The 18819-nt window shown below is 36.6% G+C and overlaps 1 protein-coding gene across 4 annotated transcripts in view; it reads left to right on the forward strand.

The window, feature by feature from the left end:
• LOC136038474 (ninjurin-2-like) overlaps positions 1 to 18819 on the forward strand; it is a 55661-nt gene that overhangs the window by 18985 nt on the left and 17857 nt on the right. For 2 of the 4 annotated variants that reach the window (XM_065721572.1, XM_065721546.1), the window contains 2 exons: positions 1719 to 1843; positions 17432 to 17518. In XM_065721572.1, coding sequence (XP_065577644.1) covers positions 1719 to 1843; positions 17432 to 17518 — 212 coding nt within the window. Of the gene's footprint in view, positions 1 to 1718; positions 1844 to 8050; positions 8272 to 17431; positions 17664 to 18819 lie in introns of those variants that run through there. The other 2 variants (XM_065721563.1, XM_065721554.1) reach the window with 2 other exon arrangements.

Genomic DNA, 18819 nt, shown 5'->3' on the forward strand with positions numbered 1-18819 from the left:
GTTTTAATGCTGCTCCTTGTTATCATTAGAAAAAATAGTTTTTTTTTTTTTTTAATTTAATTCTGGTCGCTTTTTAAATAATCTTAGGAAATCCATCCCTCTCCATGGAAAATCCCCCCTCATGAAAAATTTAGCCATGGAAAATTCCTCCCACGGAATTTCTCCCGCCGGGAAATTACTCCTGGACAATTCTATCCCTGCTTCGAATCCCCCCCCCCAGATAATTTCTTGCTTACGATTCCCCCTGAAAAATGCTCCTCAGCACACCTTCATTTGAAAAAAAGACTCATTTTTATTAAATTTCTGATATTTTTTAAGGTCATAGGAAATCCCCCTGTGCGGAAAGTGTTTTTCAGAAATCCTCTCAGTGGAAAGTTTTTCCCGCAGAAAATTTCTCCGTGGAGAATTACTCCCGTTGATAATTCCCCCATGGAGAATTTCTGCCATGGGACACCCCCCATATAAGAATCCCCCAGAGAATTCCAACTCCGCTGAAAATATCCCCCGGACAATTCCCCCGCAGTATCCCCAAATGTAAAATAGGGTCGCCAACAAGGAAGTAAATTCGGATACGAGTTCAGGTGAATTCCCTCCCATTTAAAATTTTCCCATGGACAGTTCACCCCCAATTCCATTCCAATGCATTATCTCTATAGAAAATCCATCCCCAGAAAACTTCTCCTCCCCTTAAAGATTTTGGTACACTTCCCTATAACAAATACTATGTGTAAACAATGAGCAAATTTCATAACTTGTGCCCCTTTTTCCGGAGGTTCTGAGGGTTCATGTCATCTCCAAAGACAAAGTTATTATACCTTTTAACTACATTGAACAAAATGTCTATCTGAAATTTTTTATCAGACGACATTGGGGTAAAAAGGGGCATAGGAGGGCCTTTATTTGCCCTCTAATTTATTTGGTCATTTAAAAAGGGGATTAGAACTTTTAAATTTTGTCCGAATGAGCCCTCTTGTAGTATTCTAGGATTATTGGCTCGACAAGATCACCCCTGGGAAAAAACAGAAAAAAACAAACAAATAAACAAACATCTGTGATCTTTCTTCTGACAAAAATACGAAATTCCACATTTTTGCAGAAAGGAGCTTGGAACAACTACACTAGGGTTCCCTGATACATTGAATCTGATGGTGCATTTCCATGAAGATTCTTTGACTTTTAGGAGGCGTCTCCCCCTTTTGGAAAATTGGGCAAATTTTATCAGGCTCGTAGCCTTTTATGAGTAACACTAAAACTGATGAATATTATATATTTGGAATCAGCATAATAAGCCAATTCTTTTGATATATCTATTGATATCAAAAATGTTTTTTTTAGAGTTTCGGTTACTATTGAACCGGTCACTCCTTACTTACAGTTCGTTACCACAAACTGTTTCACCAAAGGTTTTTTCCCGCTAACTTGTCATATGTGCTTCTTACGTTTTCCCACGTTAAGCGACCTTTTTAAAGTTTTTTTTTTTTTTTTTTTTTTTTTTTTTTACCGAGTTACTTTATTTCGCAGAAAAGTTGTAGTCATTGGAGCTTGTTATACTGTACCTTTCGTCTTCCCCCCCCCTCTCTCTCTCTCTCTCTCTCTCTCTCTCTCTTCGTGTATCTATTTATTATATAGCCTACCTTTCTCTCTATAAACATCTTTTTATCCCGTCGAAACAGCCTTCGTCATACTTCTATGTGCTGTAATCAAATTTTCTTTAAAAGGATTACTTGATGTTGCTCTTTTGACTGCAAATGCTTCCCAGCTGAAATATATTCTGTCAACAGGAAAACAGCACGATTTCTACAATGCTATGGTAGCCTTGATCGCAACGTCCATTGTACTCCAGGTAATTCTTTGACAAGTTTTCCTTTTGTATTATACAACTGAAACTGAGAATTTGATAGTCTGAGCATATGTCAACAACACGGAAAATCACAACTTTCTAGGACCAAGAGATGACTTTTGAGAGCCTTTGCAATGAGTGTGTGATTGATACTAGGAAAGTTCTTGTTTGTGTTGTTTATCGATCACCATCCGCTTCGTTACAAGAGTTTTTGCGAATTTATGAATGCTTCATTGAAGATGTGACTAATTTGAATTCTGAGCAAGTTCTGGTAATGGGTGATTTTAATATTAATTTATTGTTAGCTCAGACAAATAGACTGAGAATTTCTAATCATTTGCATGAAAAATCGCTTGAGTTTCTGTGCATGAACCTATCAAAATCACTTTTACCATCATGCAGGTCTGCGACCCGGGCTACGGAAGATACGGCTACTCTCATTGATAGTATTTTTTCTACTATCCCCGTTACTCTTTCGCATATTATATTTACAGATGTTTCTGACCATTTTGCGGTAGTTGCGGATGTTGGAATTAATCACAGACCAAAATTTTCGAAATTTAAACAAACTCGAAGAATTGACAAAGAAGGAATGGATAAATTTAGGAACCTTTTGTATTTAAATGAATGGACTGCAATTCTAGAATGTGAATGCCCTGAGATTTCTACGGCTCTGTTTTTAAAATATTTCCGTGAGTGCTTGGATGAAGCATGTCCATTGAGACGCACTAAAATAAAAAAAAATACACTCCCTAAAAAACCATGGATCTCACGCGGGCTTCTACACTCTATTTCAATAAAAAATAAGCTATTTAAAATATCTATGTCATTCCCATCTACTAAAAATAAAGAAGAGTTTAAAAAGTATAAAAATGTCCTGACACAGTTAATTCGGAAAGCAAAAGCTAGATATTTTGAAAAATCATTTGTAGAAGTTCGTGTGGATCAAAAACATACTTGGAGACTTGTTAACTCTCTGTTGGGAAGGTCTCAGAAATCTTCCTTTCCGAATGAAATGTTACGTGGTGATGGTACTTTTTCTTCCGATAAGCAGGAAATAGTGAACTTGCTCAATGCTCATTTTGTAAGCATCGGTGAAAAAACAGCTAATGCATCTCATGTTTCTCCAAATAATAATAACAATGATTTATCTAAAGATCACATGCCCCCTCCCTCTGATAAAAGCATGTTCCTTTCCCCGGTTACTGAAATTTGGTCAAAGAAATATTCCCAGTTATATCACCGGTTTTATGCCACATTATTAATCTTATATTTGTAACTGGTGTCCATCCTTCAACATTTAAATCAGCAGGAATTGTGGCCCTACATAAAGGTGATGACCCGAGGCTTCCTGCTAATTATCGTCCTATATCGATACTCTCTGCTTTTTCGAAGGTTGTAGAGTGAGCACTGTATAACAGAATTTATTCTTTTTTTGAGAAATTTGATTACATTTCTAAACTTCAGTTTGGATTTAGAAAAGAGCATTGCACTGATCATCCTATGGCTATTATTTTCCAACATATTAGTGATTGTCTTGACCGTGGCGAAACGCCTGCAACTATATTTTTAGACATGCAGAAAGCTTTTGATTCCATTTCTCATGAAATTCTTTTGAATAAGCTTTCGAATGCTGGTATTCGTGGTAATTGCCTTAGGTTACTTGAATCGTATCTTCATGGGAGGCAGCAGATACTTATATATAATGATGTTAGACCTGATTCTTTAAAGCAGCCAGATGAGGTTGGTGTTCCCCAGGGATCTGTATTAGGACCTCTGCTTTTCCTAGTTTACATTAATGATTTGTGCTCAGCTACTGGAGTTTCTTCTATAGACACTCAGTTTGCTGACGACACTGCAGCAACCGTTTCTGGTAAATCTCGTGAAGAGCTAGTGGTCAATTTAACATCCGCATATGATAGATTGTCTACTTGGCTCTCTGATAATAGACTACTTCTGAACAGAAAGAAGACGAAGTTTATTGTTTACAGCAGGACGGGTCACAAGTTTCCAGATATAGAATCAGTTTCCCTTTCTGCGAATGAACCTGAGTCTGTTATTGAAAGGGTTGTATTGATAAGATATTTGGGAGTTGTGTTTGATGAGAATTTGTCATGGAAAGAGTAAACTAATCAGGTTAGAGCAAAGTCCGCCCGTGGAGTAGGTATAATGTGCAGACTGAAAAACCTTCTTCCATATTGCGCTCTTAAATCCATTTACTTTTCCCTTGTGCAATCCCATTTTGATTATGCATCTATTATTATTTTGAAAACTTTTAAAAGTAATGTTACCCCTTTACAGATTATCCAAAATAAAGCAGTTCGTATCCTTAAACCTTTTCTGCCATCGCCATAAACTTCCCCTTAAAATCCACAACAGAGACCCTTTTCTCACTTCATAATATTCTTCCTGTTCGGCAAAGTATCCGATTTTTAATTGTTATGTTTAAGATTAAGCTTGAACGAGAAAAGCTCCCCAAATATTTTTCATCGATGGGTCTTATTTCTTCTCCTTCATCTTCACAAGTTGAAACCCGTGATAAATATAATCTGCGGACTCCTAAGGTAGTTACAGAGTGGTCGCGTTTTTGCCTGAGGTATTTGATTCCTCTACATTGGGAAAGATTGAAAAATGAGATTGATTTTAATGTAAGCATAGATGCTATAAGACGGAAGTTTAAAAGAGTGCTGAGTGAAAGTTATAAATCTAAATAATATGATTTTTTTTTTAAGGATGTTTATTATTTTTTTAAGTATTGGGTTGGTCTCTGGGGTTCGCCCATGAGGCCTCCAGATGTCTTATGACTCACTTGGTTTTAAGTTGTAAATTTAATTGTGTCTCAGGATGGTGCGCGGAGGATGGAAGTGGTATCGCACGGCACGGGATTTGTTTTTTATTTATTTTTGCCAAGATTGGTTAAGAGAAGTATTTGTTTTTAATTTTTGTGCATATTTAGTGTTTTGTAAAGGTAGCTCAATTGCATTCGAGCTATACTCTCAGCCTTGAGTTACCTAATACTTTGTATATATTGGTTATAATAAAAGAACCTTGAACCTTGAACCTTGATAGACTTGCTACCCTACATCCTCTGGACGGGATATAAGTCCTGCTAACCCCAATCCTTTGCTTGCGTTACTCAAATAAAAACGCTACCCTTGGCAATTAAATAATTACAAGTCAGTTACTTATGTAACTGCTAATGCAATTATGTTGTCAACTCATCACAGTATTTAGCTCCCTGGGGCTGTGAAAAGCACACACGGTTTTTTCCCACTCTCTTACGGGATTCATTTCATACTCCCTCCCATGAAGTCCCAACCTTTTTCGAATTTTTCTTCCTGTATTCACCTTATTTATTTCTCATTTAAGATCAGCCTTCTTAGCATCAACTTCAAACCCTCTAAAAAATCCCTTATCTCGAGATTACTTTTATCGGGGATATCGAAGTCATTTGTGAAATCTCAACCAGAGATTTCATAGACGATATGGATATCCCCGATCAAATAATCAATTTTTTCGTCACCTAAAATTGGCTCTTCACCTTCACTTCTATTCTTGCACCCTGAACTCGCAAAACCTCTAAAAATGCTTTGCTAACATTTTCGTCTAAGATACTTAAATCATCAGCATAATCTAAGTCTAGGATAGTTTTACTTTCCCAATTGATTCCTTTTTCTCCTATCGCCTTTCCTGTGCTCCTTAGAAAAAAGTCCGTCAAAATGATCCATTCAAAATGGAGATAGGACGTAACCTGGCTTATCTCCTGATTAAATACAAAACCAGCTACCTTAACCGGTAGCTTTCCTACCTAATAATGAGAGTAAGGTTGAGATGGCTATTCATATTCTGCGGATGAAGGATAATAGATTGCCCAAGATCGTCCTTTTCGGGCAACCATCTAGAGAAAAACAAAAAGCAAGTTGCTCCTAAATGGGTTGGGGGATGTCGCAGGGAAAGATTAAGTGAATGGTAACTACTTGGGAGGATGTAAATAGGGAGGTTTTGAATAAATAGGGATTGAGGGGGAGCGCACCTATCTGTGTTGGCCTCAGGTGGCTCGGTGGTGCAGTAACTTATTAGTAGTAGTAGTAGTAATGTCATACCTTGACATGTTCCAATTTTCGTATTATTTAAATCAGTGAAAACACTTGGGCGTTAGAAAATGCGAACAGTTCCTCCATTATAGGGCGGGGAGTCATAGCTCCTACGAATATATATTTAGCGCTCAAGCCGGCTTACAAAGAGACAGTAAGAAGTCCCTAAACCCCCCAGTTGAACAGACGCTTTGGACAAGCCTGGCATAGTTTTCAACACTGGGCAATGCACTCCTATCAAAGAGAGCTGACGCCCTGCGCTAGGAACCTAGGCTTTGAACTCAGTACATTCTTGTCTGCAAATATTGTACAACAGTGGGGAGGCAACCTGTGATCAAATAACATAACACAGAGAAAGTTACTGCCTTGAAAACCAACAGATAAAGTAAGAAGTATCAATTAATAAAAACCCGTTAGAATATATTGTCGTTAACTGGGCTAAAATTACTTCAAAAGTCATCACTCCTTAGCGCCACAATGCAACGCTATTTGAAGTCATAATTCTGGCAAGGTTAATAAACGTTCAAAGCAATGTTACTATGAAGCCACTCAGGAAGAATCATTCTTTTGGGTTTAAAGATTGAATAAAAGGCTTATGGTGATGGACAGCCCACAACTTCTCACAACAATGGACTGCTTAGATAATTACATGTAAAGCTACAAAGAATTCTCTTTAGCAAAAGGTCCTAGGATAAGCAGCAAGCTGCTCTTCGACAAGACGGATCTAGACTTGAAAGTGGATCCAATCTGATATTGATCAGGTTAAATCCTGCCAAGCTGACATAGTTATCTGGCTTTTAAACAAACTATGAATTTCATTATCTTTCTTATGTTGTCAATCAAAAGCCTCAGGAAATGAATGATACTCTTGAATTTCTTGCAAAACTGTATTCCAGATAAAAGAAATGATACTATTTTGTTGAATCAAGCTCATTAAGGCAATAAAACGACTTTAGTCTCTAAATGATCTACCCCCTTAGTCGATATTCACAATGGTTTTTGTGTCAAATATTCTTTTCAACCACCTTGCATTCACTAACTGGCTTCCTCTACACCGACATTTGCACTTGGTAAGTTCTGTCGTGAAAACACGATTTGTAACGAATATTACCCTCTAAACAATTGCCGTTGTACTTATTTTCAATAATGACGCAGACAAAACTGTTGACGGTCTCCAAAATATCTTTCTCTTTGTTGATGGTGCTCTCTGTAAACAAAATAATATTGTGGACATTTGTCACGCCTTGCGAATGATAGAAGTACCATAATAGATTATGGGCAGTATTTTATGCAGATGTGACAATGCTAAATCTTCCTATTTAAAATTCTTGAACCTTCCAAGGATTTGGGGAAAATTATATCTAATTTTATCATTCCTATTTTCAAAATTGCCTGTAACTAGTTTTATTCTTCATCTCTATAGGCTACAGCTTTGCGAGTTAAAATGCCTGTTTATTAATTTATTTGTTTGAATGACAGCCGAGGCCGTATTCAGAATTTCGGTGGGGAAGGGGGGATTTATAGAACGGATCAATTATTTGCTTATACACATTTTTTTGCTTTTTTACGAGTCGGACAAAAACTGGATAGAGGTTCAAACTGGGTACCCCTCTCTTGTATACGACCCTGATGACTTCCAACAATAATGGTATTAAAGCTTTCGATTGAAATAAATGTGTAGCCTAAAAATGAAGAAAAAGAAAGACATACACTTTGCGAGATCTCTGAGAAAAGACAATCTTCTGACCTAATAAGTATTAAGCTAACCACTAATGACCAAGTACTAAGTTACTAAGGGTCCAATAAAAATAAAAAAGCTAAAAAAGAGGTAGAAAAACAAAATGAAAAGCAAAAAAGGTTTTACTTGAATAATCATTTGCATTTTTTTTTAGTATGATGAAAACTTTTCGTCTTTTTTTAACCCTTTCGTCTTAAAGAATTTTTCCACCTTTGAAACCAATAGCTCTTCGTGGTGAGTTATTTTCAATCCTAGATTTAGGAGTAATAAATTCACACTGGCTGTAAATGAAACCAGACAGAAGACAAAAGAAAAGCCTCAATTTTAAACGATTCAAATTCATTTTGTATTTCAATTTTGAAGGTTGTATCTTTCCAGGTTCTCGTAGGAATCTTGATGTTGTCTCTGAATTTCCTTCGCGATTGTCGAACAGATGATGCCGAGTACAAAAGATCTTCAAATTGGCTCAGTACCGCCAATTTGGCTCTGGTATTTTGTGTTGTCATCATAAACTTGTTTATATCAGCGTTTGATCCCACCTCAGTTGGCTCGATTACAACCATTATATCTGATGCTTAACAACTAAAAATGACAAATATGTGAGTTCATGTTTAATTCTTAAAAGAATGTCTTATTTTTGGAAAATGTAATGATTAAATTAATTCAAGATTGTTTGCAATATGTCTATAATTAAAACCAAAGCAAGCGCATTTTATCATTGTGAACCCCTCCACCCCGTTCTTCTCAAGAGCAGACTGAGTCTGTAAAAATCCCAGTTGCTAAAAAGACATAAAGAAAGTGTTGTAAAAATATAGTTTGTCAAGGCTGTAATTAGGAAGAAGGGGAGAGGAGAGGGGGGGGGGGTACCAGCTTTGAATCTCCCAGTCAAAATTTTCTCCAACTCGTAAAAAAGTAAAAAATTACATATAGACAAATTTTTATACGATTTTTAAATTATTTTTCTGCGAGTAGCATTGGGGTGGGGGCAATAGTCCGTGTAGAGTCCTTTCCCAGTGCACTATTGTTGTTGCTAGCCCCTTGTATCCAGCTATACTCCAAGCAGAGCCATAGGGAGTACACCTTGAGCTAAATGAAGTTACCAATCCTTCGCATATGGTCTTTTTATAACGACGCTCCTGGAAACAATGCATGCCAAAGAACATTGGTTATATGCTGTCACAGCCCGATGTCGTAAATACCGATCTATGTTTCCGGTGAAAATGCAATTGTTTGCCAAGCTTATTTTGTTCAATAGTCGAAGCACAACTTAGATACCGACACATTTATAAAAACTCCTATCTTACCCATGAGAAGCTTTTGGTACAGAGCTCTGAACTTGGCGCCTCCTCCAGGCCCGCGCTCCGACGCGTAGATCGTACTACAACACCATAGGCGGGAACACAATTTTATTTTGTTGCATACACAGCTTAGATACCAATATTAGTATCTAAGCTGTGCTGCCAGTTTCCTGTTTCCAGCCGCTAGCATCGCTACCGTGCACTGTGTCCCAAAAATAAATCGAGTTTTCATAACTGTATCGATATCTAAGCTGTGAGTTGAAGTGAGTTTGAAGTGACAAGATGTCCACTAAAAGAAGTTTTGACATGGATTCTAATATACAATTGGAACAGATCTTTTTTCTATACGGCTGTCCCAGTGGTACTCCATTCACACACACTGACACACAGATATACAGACACAAAAATAGAACAAAGGCACACGGACATAAAAACAGACACACTCCGATGCATCTGTGTGCATGTTTGTCTGTCTATGTCTATGTGTCTGGTTGTGTGTCTGTGTCTATGTGTCTTGTTGTTTGTCTGTGTGCCTGTGTTCTGTTTTTGAGTCTGTGTGTCCGTGCGTTATTAATAATAATAACAATTGAGTTACATTTAAGTGAAAACATTTAAAATTTTCTTTTTCTGTAAATTGGAAATTATTTTCTGGCCTTGGGAAGGCATAGGGGGTTTGAGCCCTACTCGTTTTAATTTCTGCTCGTTTCGAGTTTTACTCGGTTAACTATTGTAATTTCTGTTGGTTCTGGGTTTAATTTACTTATTAATGCGGATTTGTGGCTTTTTTGAACTTGATAGATTATTTGATTTTGTTTTTACTCATTTTTGGCTTAGTGAAGTTCTTTACTTTTCTTTGAAAAACTTCTTCTGTAAAAAAAGTTTTTTTTTAATTTTCTTTCCTTCGTTTTATTTTGACATAGTCTTTTCAGGGAAAAGGAAAATACATTTTTTCTTTTTTTTCTAAGAATTTATAGTTTGGCCTGCTATTATTCAGCAGGGCAAACTATTGGGCGGCAAGCTTGCATCTTGTCCCTGTAAAAAGACCCAGCAGTAGAAACTTCATTTCGACGCCCCATGGCTAGCGATCGCTCTGGAGGGTCTTTGTCCTTTTTATTATCCTGCTATGTGTACGCTGAAGAAAATTTTTCAATAATTTCTAACAACATACACCCTTTTAAAAATCTGGAAACAAATACCAGTGTTTAATTTAGTTTTATACCTCCTCTAGTTGATCTGAAATAAAAAAAATTGATATCGTTTGCATAAAAAGCTACCTATGATCTTTGAAAGTTTGGATACACTTACACACTTTTGATTTGGTTAAATTTTAAAAACAGAAGTAGTGATAGAAGTAGCCCCGAAAGTTTGAACATAATACCCTCAGTCGCACTTGGGATACTGCTGATATGCCTTATTGGCAATTAGCATTAACTCATTGGATTTTGATTTAATCTTAAGGCAACATTTAATTTTTAAACAGAATGGAAAAATTGCATTACTTTGGGGGGTTAATATACGCAGTAGCCTAGATATAGTAGAAGCACGCACTTTTTTCAACATCCCCTTGAATACACGATGAAATTTTTAACTTAACACCGTCAACCGGTCCTAAAGCATTGCTGATACGTCCTCTTGACAACCTATGTGAAGAGAGTGTGTTTTGATTTATTTCAGTACAGTTACAATATTCCCTAAAATTTTCACCTTAATGCTCTTAGATGTATTAGTAGTATTAGTAGCAGCAGTAGTTATAGTAGTAACAATTAGGAGAAGAGTTAGTAGCAGTAGCCTCAGTTTTAGTAGCAAGAGTAGTAGTAGCAATAATAATAATAATAGTAGCAGTAGTGGTAGCTGTAGGAGTGGGGGCAGTATTATTATGATGCAAATATTGTTTTTTGGTTAGTTCAACATCCTCCACAAGAAGCGTGTAAGTTTTAATTTCACATACGAAACTGTTCCTAAGATATTGCTGATATGTCTTTTTGACAAACTGCATACGAATGACAGGTTGTCATCCGTATAACAGAATTTCTTAGAAATATTCTCTTAAAATTTCCCCTTCATACCCTTAGGCATAGTTGTCATAGTAGTCACATCAGTAGTATAACCACTCAACTTAATGCAATTAGCTATTGCTATGAAATTGTCAGTTTGCTCTTTTTTAACCTGTATATTTGTATACTTTTGAAATTTTCATCTTACGGCCCTTAACCTTACAATTAGTTGCGATAGAAGTAGTGATTGGAGCAATAGTAATAGTAGCAGTAGAACTAGTAAATGTTGCAGTAGCAGTAGCATTATTGCGCACATATTGCCTTTTGGTCAATTGATCTTCCCCTTTAAGTATTCCCTGAGAATTCCTACTTAATACACAAAACAAGTCTTAAGATACGCTATTTTGACAATCAAAATGCACATAGTGTCTTTTGTTAGTTCGAATTTACCATCGATGTTCTCTCAAATTTAACCTTCATAGACTTAACCTTAATAGTACTATTATCACAGCAGTTTTGGTGGTAGTAAAAGTGGTTGGAGTGTTAATGTTTTATTAGCGGTAGTAACAGCAGTATTATTAGTGGTAGTAGCATGTGCTTATTGTCCTTTGGTCAGTTGAACATTGCTTTCATGATGCCCCGGATGTTTCACCTTGACACGTTAAGCTGATCCAAAAATATTGTTGATTTGCGCTTTTGACACTCTTTTGACGCCCTTTTCACCTTATTACTCTAAGCTTTACAAGTTGTTGCAATTGAAGTTGTAGTTGGAGTGGGAGTAGTTTAGTTGCAATAGTAGCATAAGGAACAGTAGCAGTGGTGTTAGTGTTAGTAGTGACATCCATATATTACCTTTTTTGTCAATTGATCTGCCCCTAAGCATTCTCCGAAAGATCCAACTTATTACCTAAATTAATTCTTGAAACAGGACCTTTTGACAATCTGCATGCACATAGTATGTTTTGATTTAGTTCAAATTCTTCCTCAATATTCTGTCAAACTTTCACCGTTAAACGTGTAGCTTTAATTGTACTAACATCATTGTAGCAGTGGTAGTATTAGGAACAGCAAGTAGCAGTAATAGTGCATAATTATTAGTAGTAACAGTAGTAGCAGCAGTATTAATAGCAGTAGCAACAGGTAAATTTTTCCTTTTGGTCAACTGAACGTTCCACTCATGATGCCACTGAAGTTTTCTCTTGGTATGATAAGCCGTTTCAAAAACATTGCCTGATACGACTGTATCAGCAATCTGCATAAACAAGATATGTTTTGATTTAGTTCAAATTTCCCCTTAACGTTCACTCAGGTATTTTTTTCAATATCTTCAGCCTTAGTGGTCATTACTACAGAAGTATTAGTTTTAGCCATAACAGTGGTAGTAGTAATAGTACTTGTGGTAGCAGTAGAGGTGGTAACATGCAAAATAAATCTGCCGAAATTAATATGCAAACTCGGTTGAGCTTTTCATGTACGGTGAGCCAAATTCGATCTTGCATTAGTTGAGAAATATTCAGAAATTGAATTTAAAAAAAAGCGTCTTTTTTTAACTAGAAGTAAACAGTGACATTGAAACTTAAATCCAAAAAAAATTATTCCGTTTATAAAAGGGGCTGTCCCCTCCTCAACACCTCGCTCTTTACGCTAATATTTTACTCTTTGTCACAACTCTGCTTTTTTAAACAATGAAAAACTTTAGCGTAAAGAACGAAGCCCTGAGGAGAAGAAAGCTCCATTTATATATGGAATAATTTCCGTTCGTTTTAAGTTTTAATGTTGCTCCTTACTTTCAGTTAAAAAAAACTCTTTTTTTTTAATTTAATCGTGTGCGGCGCAATAGTGCTGCCTAAGTAAATAACGATGATAGCATACTGTATTATGTTCTTTTTTGCCTTAGACCCCGGCACTTCGTATCGAAGGAGTTGTCGTAAAAATTTCAAATGGGCTCATTTGGTCAAAAATTGAAATAACTAGTGTCCTTTTTAATAGTCGAAAGTGATTGTACATCAAATATCCCCCCTCCCACGCTCACCATTTCTCCAAATCCATCTTTAAAAAAATTGAAATAGTCATTTTGATCAACGTAGTTGAAAATTCCAAAGATTATGTTTTTGGAGGATGACAAACCCCCGCAGTCCTCAAGGCGAAGGTATAAGTTAAAACCTAGGGGCACTTAAGGTTTTACTGCTGACGATGGGCACTGTATATGTGTCTGAAATATCCAGCTAAAATTTATAAATTTTAAATTGTTTCACTGTGAATTAAAAGGTTTCATACCTATTTTGAACCTTTATATTTTCTTCATGGAAAGGTAGTGTGGTCTTCGAATTTATCTACGTCGAAAGTAATCGGAGGATGAATACCCCTCCCCCACGCCCATCATTTTCTAAAACACTTTCCAATCAAAATTGAGATACCCGTTTTGTTCAACGTAGTTGAAAGGCCTGTAAATTATCTTTTTTAGGATGACTAATCACCCCCTGCCCTCAGGTCAGAGGTTTTAAGTTATGGCCTGGGGGTATATAAGGTTTTTATAGAACGCATAGCTTATGAACTTGGGAGGGAACTCTTTGGATTGTTAATCAGTAGCTCTAGTGCTCTTTTTAAGAGTCCGAGGAAAAGGAAGGCAGCAACTGCCCCCCCCCCCTCCCACACACACACCTGTCGTATTGTCCCAAAATGTATCTAATAGAAATTTGTAGACATCAATTTTATTCAAAATAGTCTAAATATCAAATAAAAAGGCTTTTGGGGTGAAACAAACCCCCAGAGGCAGGGGGCAAGGGTTGTAAGTTTTGCTCTGGGGACATTTACGGTTTTTTAAGGAAGGGATGGTTGTATAAACTTGTAGAGGAGGCTTATTTGGTCGAAATTTGTAAGTTCTATTTCCCTTTTGAAGTCAAAAGTGATGGAGGGCAGCAAGCCCTCCAACTACCCCTCTTCATCAAATGAATCTGATTAAAATTGCGAGATAGTAATTTTGCTCAAAATAGTCCAAAGAACATATAACAACGCCATTAGGGTTGACAAAACCCTTAGTGCCCTGTGGATAAGGCTGTAAGTGATGCCTGGGTGATTGATCGTATAAACTTCAGATAGGGATAATTTGATTTGAAATTGGAATTTATAGTTCCCCTTCAAAGAGTCAAAAGTGATATGAGAGCAACCAGCCCCCCCTCCCCACACGCTCATCAATTTCTCAAAGACGTCCAATAGAAATTTGGAGATAGCAAATTTGTTCATTGTAATCAAAGGGTCTGGAAATTATGTCTTTGAGGAAGCCACACCCCCCTCAACTCTCAGGGCAAGGGTTGTAAGTTATGCCCAGGGAACATTTAAAGTTCTTTATAGAAAGGGTAGTCGTATATACTTCGGAGGGGACTTATTGGATTGGTAATCCGAATGCCTAGTGTCCTTCTTAAGAGTCAAAGTGATCTGAGGGCAGCTATCCCTCCCCCAGCACGTGTGTTTTCCCAAAATATATCGAACAAAAAATTTAAGACAGTCATTTTATCCAAAATAATCAAAAGATCATATAACAAGGTTTTTGGGGTTGATACAAACCACCAGAGCGTGTAGGCGAGGATTGTAAGTCATGCCGCAGGGCAGTTAAGGTTTTTATGGAAGGGATGGTAGTTTAACAGTAGAAGAGAATCGTTTGGTTGAAAGTTGGAAGTTCTAGTTCCTTTTTAAGCATTAAAAGAAATGGAGGGTATTTCGCCGCCCCCCTTCTCCGACAACGCCTCTTTTCACCAAATGCACCAAGATTGAAATTATGAGATAGCAATTTTGTTCAAAATGCTCCAAAGAACATATAACCATACCTCTAGGGTTAGAACGACCCCCAAGAGCCCTGGGGACATATAAGGCTCTTACGGAATGGATGGTTGTATAAAATTAAGATGGATCTCATTTCATTTTAAAGTGGAAATTAGAGTGCCCCTTTTAAAGTCAAAGTAATTTGAGAGAAACCAATCCCCTCCCCCTACGCGCAACATTTTCCATAATAAACATCCAAATAAAGTTTTGAGACATCAATTTTTTCAGCAAAAGCTTAGTAATTGTGTGTTTGGGGATATCAACCCCCCCCCCCACCCCCTGAAGCCTCAGGGCAAGGGCTACAAGTTTACGTTTACGTTTAGTATGTGCTATTGATAAAGATATTCATGTTTGACTTCTACTTTCCCAAACTACGAAGGGCATTAAGATGAGTCTTTCAGGGAATGTTGAGGGGAGTATTAAACTGAATCATAACATGTTATGTGTATATGGGTTATCCAAAGGATGTAACTCAGAAATGACTGAGTGTATTAAATTGTAATTATTAGGAAATGATAAGACTGATGATCAATTGACCAAAAGGCAGTATTTGCACGCTATTACTACTACAACTACTGCTACCTCTACTCCCACCACAGGTTCTATCACTAGTACCGCTACTATTACTAAAACTAATACTTTTGCAGTGAGTACTAAGGCTGTAGATATTAAAAAAAAAAAAAAACTGAAAAACGCTGAGGGGCAATTTGAACTAGATCAATGTACATTATGTGTATACAGATTGATGATACGTTCGTATCAGCAATGTTTTTGGAACGGCTTATCATACCAAGAGGAAACTTCAGTGGCATCAGGAGTAGGATGCTCAGTTGATCAAAGGGAAAAATTTATCTGTTACTACTGCTATTAATACTGCTGCTACTACAGTTGCTACTAATAATTATGAACTATCACTGCTACTTACTGTCCTATTTTTACCGCTACTACAATGATACTAGTATAATTAAGGTTACACGTTTAAGGGTGAAAATTTGACAAAATATTGAAGAAGAACTTGAACTAAATCAAAACATACAATGCGCACGCAGATTGTCAAAAGGTTGTATCTCTAGAATTTATTTAGCTATTAAGTTGAATCTTTCGGAGAATGCTTAGGGGCGATCAATTGACAAAAAAGGTAATATATGGATGCCACTACTAACACTAACACCACTGCTACTGTTCCTTATGCTCCTATCGCTACTAAACTATTCCAACTCCAACTACAAGTTCAATTGCATCAACTTGTAAAGCTTAGAGTAATAAGGTGAAAAGGGCGTCAAAAGGGTGTCAAAAGCGCACATCAACAATGTTTTTGGAACGGCTTAACGCGTCAAGGTGAAAGTTACGGGGCATCATGTAAGCGATATTCAACTCACCAAAGGACATTAACCACAAGCTACTGCCACTAATAATACCACTGCTACTACTGATACTGCTACTGCCAATAAACATTAACGCTGCAACTACTTCTACTACCACCGAAACTGCTGTGATAATAGTACTATTAAGGCTAAATCTCTGAAGGTAAAATTTGAGAGAACATTGATGGTAAATTCCAACTAACAAGAGACACTATATGCATTTAGATTGTCAAAATAGCGTATCTTAAGAGTTGTTTGGTGGATTAAATTGGAACTCTCAGGGAATACTTAAAGGGGAAGATCAATTGACCAAAAGGCAATATGTGTGCATCACTAATAATACTACAACTACTGCAACACTTACTAGTTCTACTACTGCTATTATTATTGCTTCAATCACTACTTCTATCGCAACTACTTATAAGGCTTAGGGCATTAAGAAAAAAATTCATAAAGTATACGAATGTACAGGTTAAAAAAGAGCAAATTGACGATATCATAGCAATAGCTAATTGCTTTAAGCTGAGTGGTTATACTACTGATGTGACTACTATTAAAAGTATGCCTAAGGGTATGAAGGTCAAATTTTAAAAGAATATTTCTAGAAAATTCTGTTATACGGATTTCAACCTGCCATTCGTATGCAGGTTGTCAAAAGACATATCAGCAGTATCTTAGGAACCGTTTCGCATGTGAAATTATAACTTACAACGCTTCTTGTGGAGGATGTTGAACTAACCAAATAACAATATTTGCATCATAATACTACTGCCTCCACTCCTACAGCTAAAACTACTGCTACTATTATTATTGTTATTGCTACTACTACTGCTAAAACTGAGGCTAATACTATTAACTATTCTCGTCATTGCTACTACTATAACTACTTGTACTAGTAGTACTACTAATAAATCTATGGGTCTTAAGGCGAAAATTTTGGACAATATTGTAACTGAATATCGCTGCAGAGTTAGTAAAATCCATCCTATTTGAAAGTGGGAGCTGGAAATGGAAAGTCTTGAATGGATCCCAAATTGCTAATTTACGGAGAAGTATAAAAGCTTGAAACTTGACTCCTTTGGCGTTACAGCAGTCGATGTTACCTTTGTCGGGCTCAGTAATGTTATTTCTAAGATAACAATAGGACTGGATTTGCGAGTAGATGAACAGTTTTCATCCCTAGTTATTTTGTCACTTTCAGTTATTGAGTTTTGAATTTTTATACATTATCAGAATTGAAGTATTTTTTTTTTTCACCAAAAATTTTCACTTACACATTTTCAGGTCTTCATTGGTCTATTGTTTATAGTCATTGGCGGACTGAACATCGACAATCCTAAGCATCATCGAGCAGCGAATATTTGCAATGATGTTAGTGTCTTATTGGTGTTCGTCCTACTAGTAGTCAACGTGATTATATCCACGTTTGTTATTCAGCATTCAGATTCATTGAATGTTATTACTTTGAATTTAATTGATTCTAAGAATTTGACTAAAGTAGGAAAGTGAAGTTACTAATTTATCTGGTTGAAAAGTACAATAATGTTTTTTGTTTTTTTTTTTAACTCGGAAATCCCGTGGCATTTGTATAGCTCTGTAACTGCCTCTTAATAGGGATCTTATAAGTATGAAGGGGAAGACTGGTTGTTTGCTTCCTTCTTTAAAAGACCAAAATATGCATAGATATATTTTATTGCACCCGGAAGAAATATGGCAGTATAGTGGGATTTTTTTCAGGTCTTCACCCTCTCTTTCCTTTTTGAGAAATGTGTGTATATTTTTCCCTTAAAGCATTTTCTACAGGCACAAATTCTTCAGTTGATATGGATTTCCCTACAGGTCGGGAGAAGATTTTCGTCCAATATAGTTTAATAAAAATCAGTTATTTTGTTACATTTGGGAATAATAATGGTTTTCTGTATTTGTTTTTATTTTCGTTCTTGAAAAAACGTGTGTATTTCTTATCTATAAAATTTTCTTCTAAGTATTCATAGCACAGAAGATATGGATCTCCTTTTCTCTTTTCATAGGTGCGAGAGATTTATGCTTTTTCGAAATAAAACCTGGACACTTCTCTGTAAAAGACTGTTTTTATGGCACTTGGTACTAACCAAGTGACATATAGCGATCGAAAATTCTGTCGGTCTGTCTGTTTGTCGGTCTGTCGGTCTGTTTGTCCCGGTTTTGCTACTTTAGGCACTTCCAGGTAAGCTAGGACGATGAAATTGGGCAGGCGTATCAGAGACTGGACCAGACTAGATTAGAAATAGTCTTTTTCACGATTTGACCATCTGGGGGGGGGAGTGGAGGGTCGCTTTATTCGAAAAAATAGAAAAAATGAAGTATTTCTAACTTACGAACGGGTGATGGGATCTTAATGAAATTTGATGTTTGGAAGAATATAGTGTCTCAGAGCTCTTATTTTAAATCCCGACCAGATCCGGTGACATTGGGGGGAGTTGGGGGGAACCTAAAATCTTAGAAAACGCTTAAAATGGAGGGATCGGGATGAAACTTGGTGGGAAAAATAAGCAGAAGTCGTAGATTCGTGATTGACATAATCGGAACGGATCCGTTCTCTTTGGGTGAGTTGAGGGAGGGGGTTAATTCTGAAAAATTAGAAAAAATGAGGTATTTTTAACTTACGAAGGAGTGATCGGATCTTAATGAAA

Source organism: Artemia franciscana, chromosome 2 (genome assembly GCF_032884065.1).
Source record: "Artemia franciscana chromosome 2, ASM3288406v1, whole genome shotgun sequence".
NCBI classification, from domain to species: domain Eukaryota; kingdom Metazoa; phylum Arthropoda; class Branchiopoda; order Anostraca; family Artemiidae; genus Artemia; species Artemia franciscana.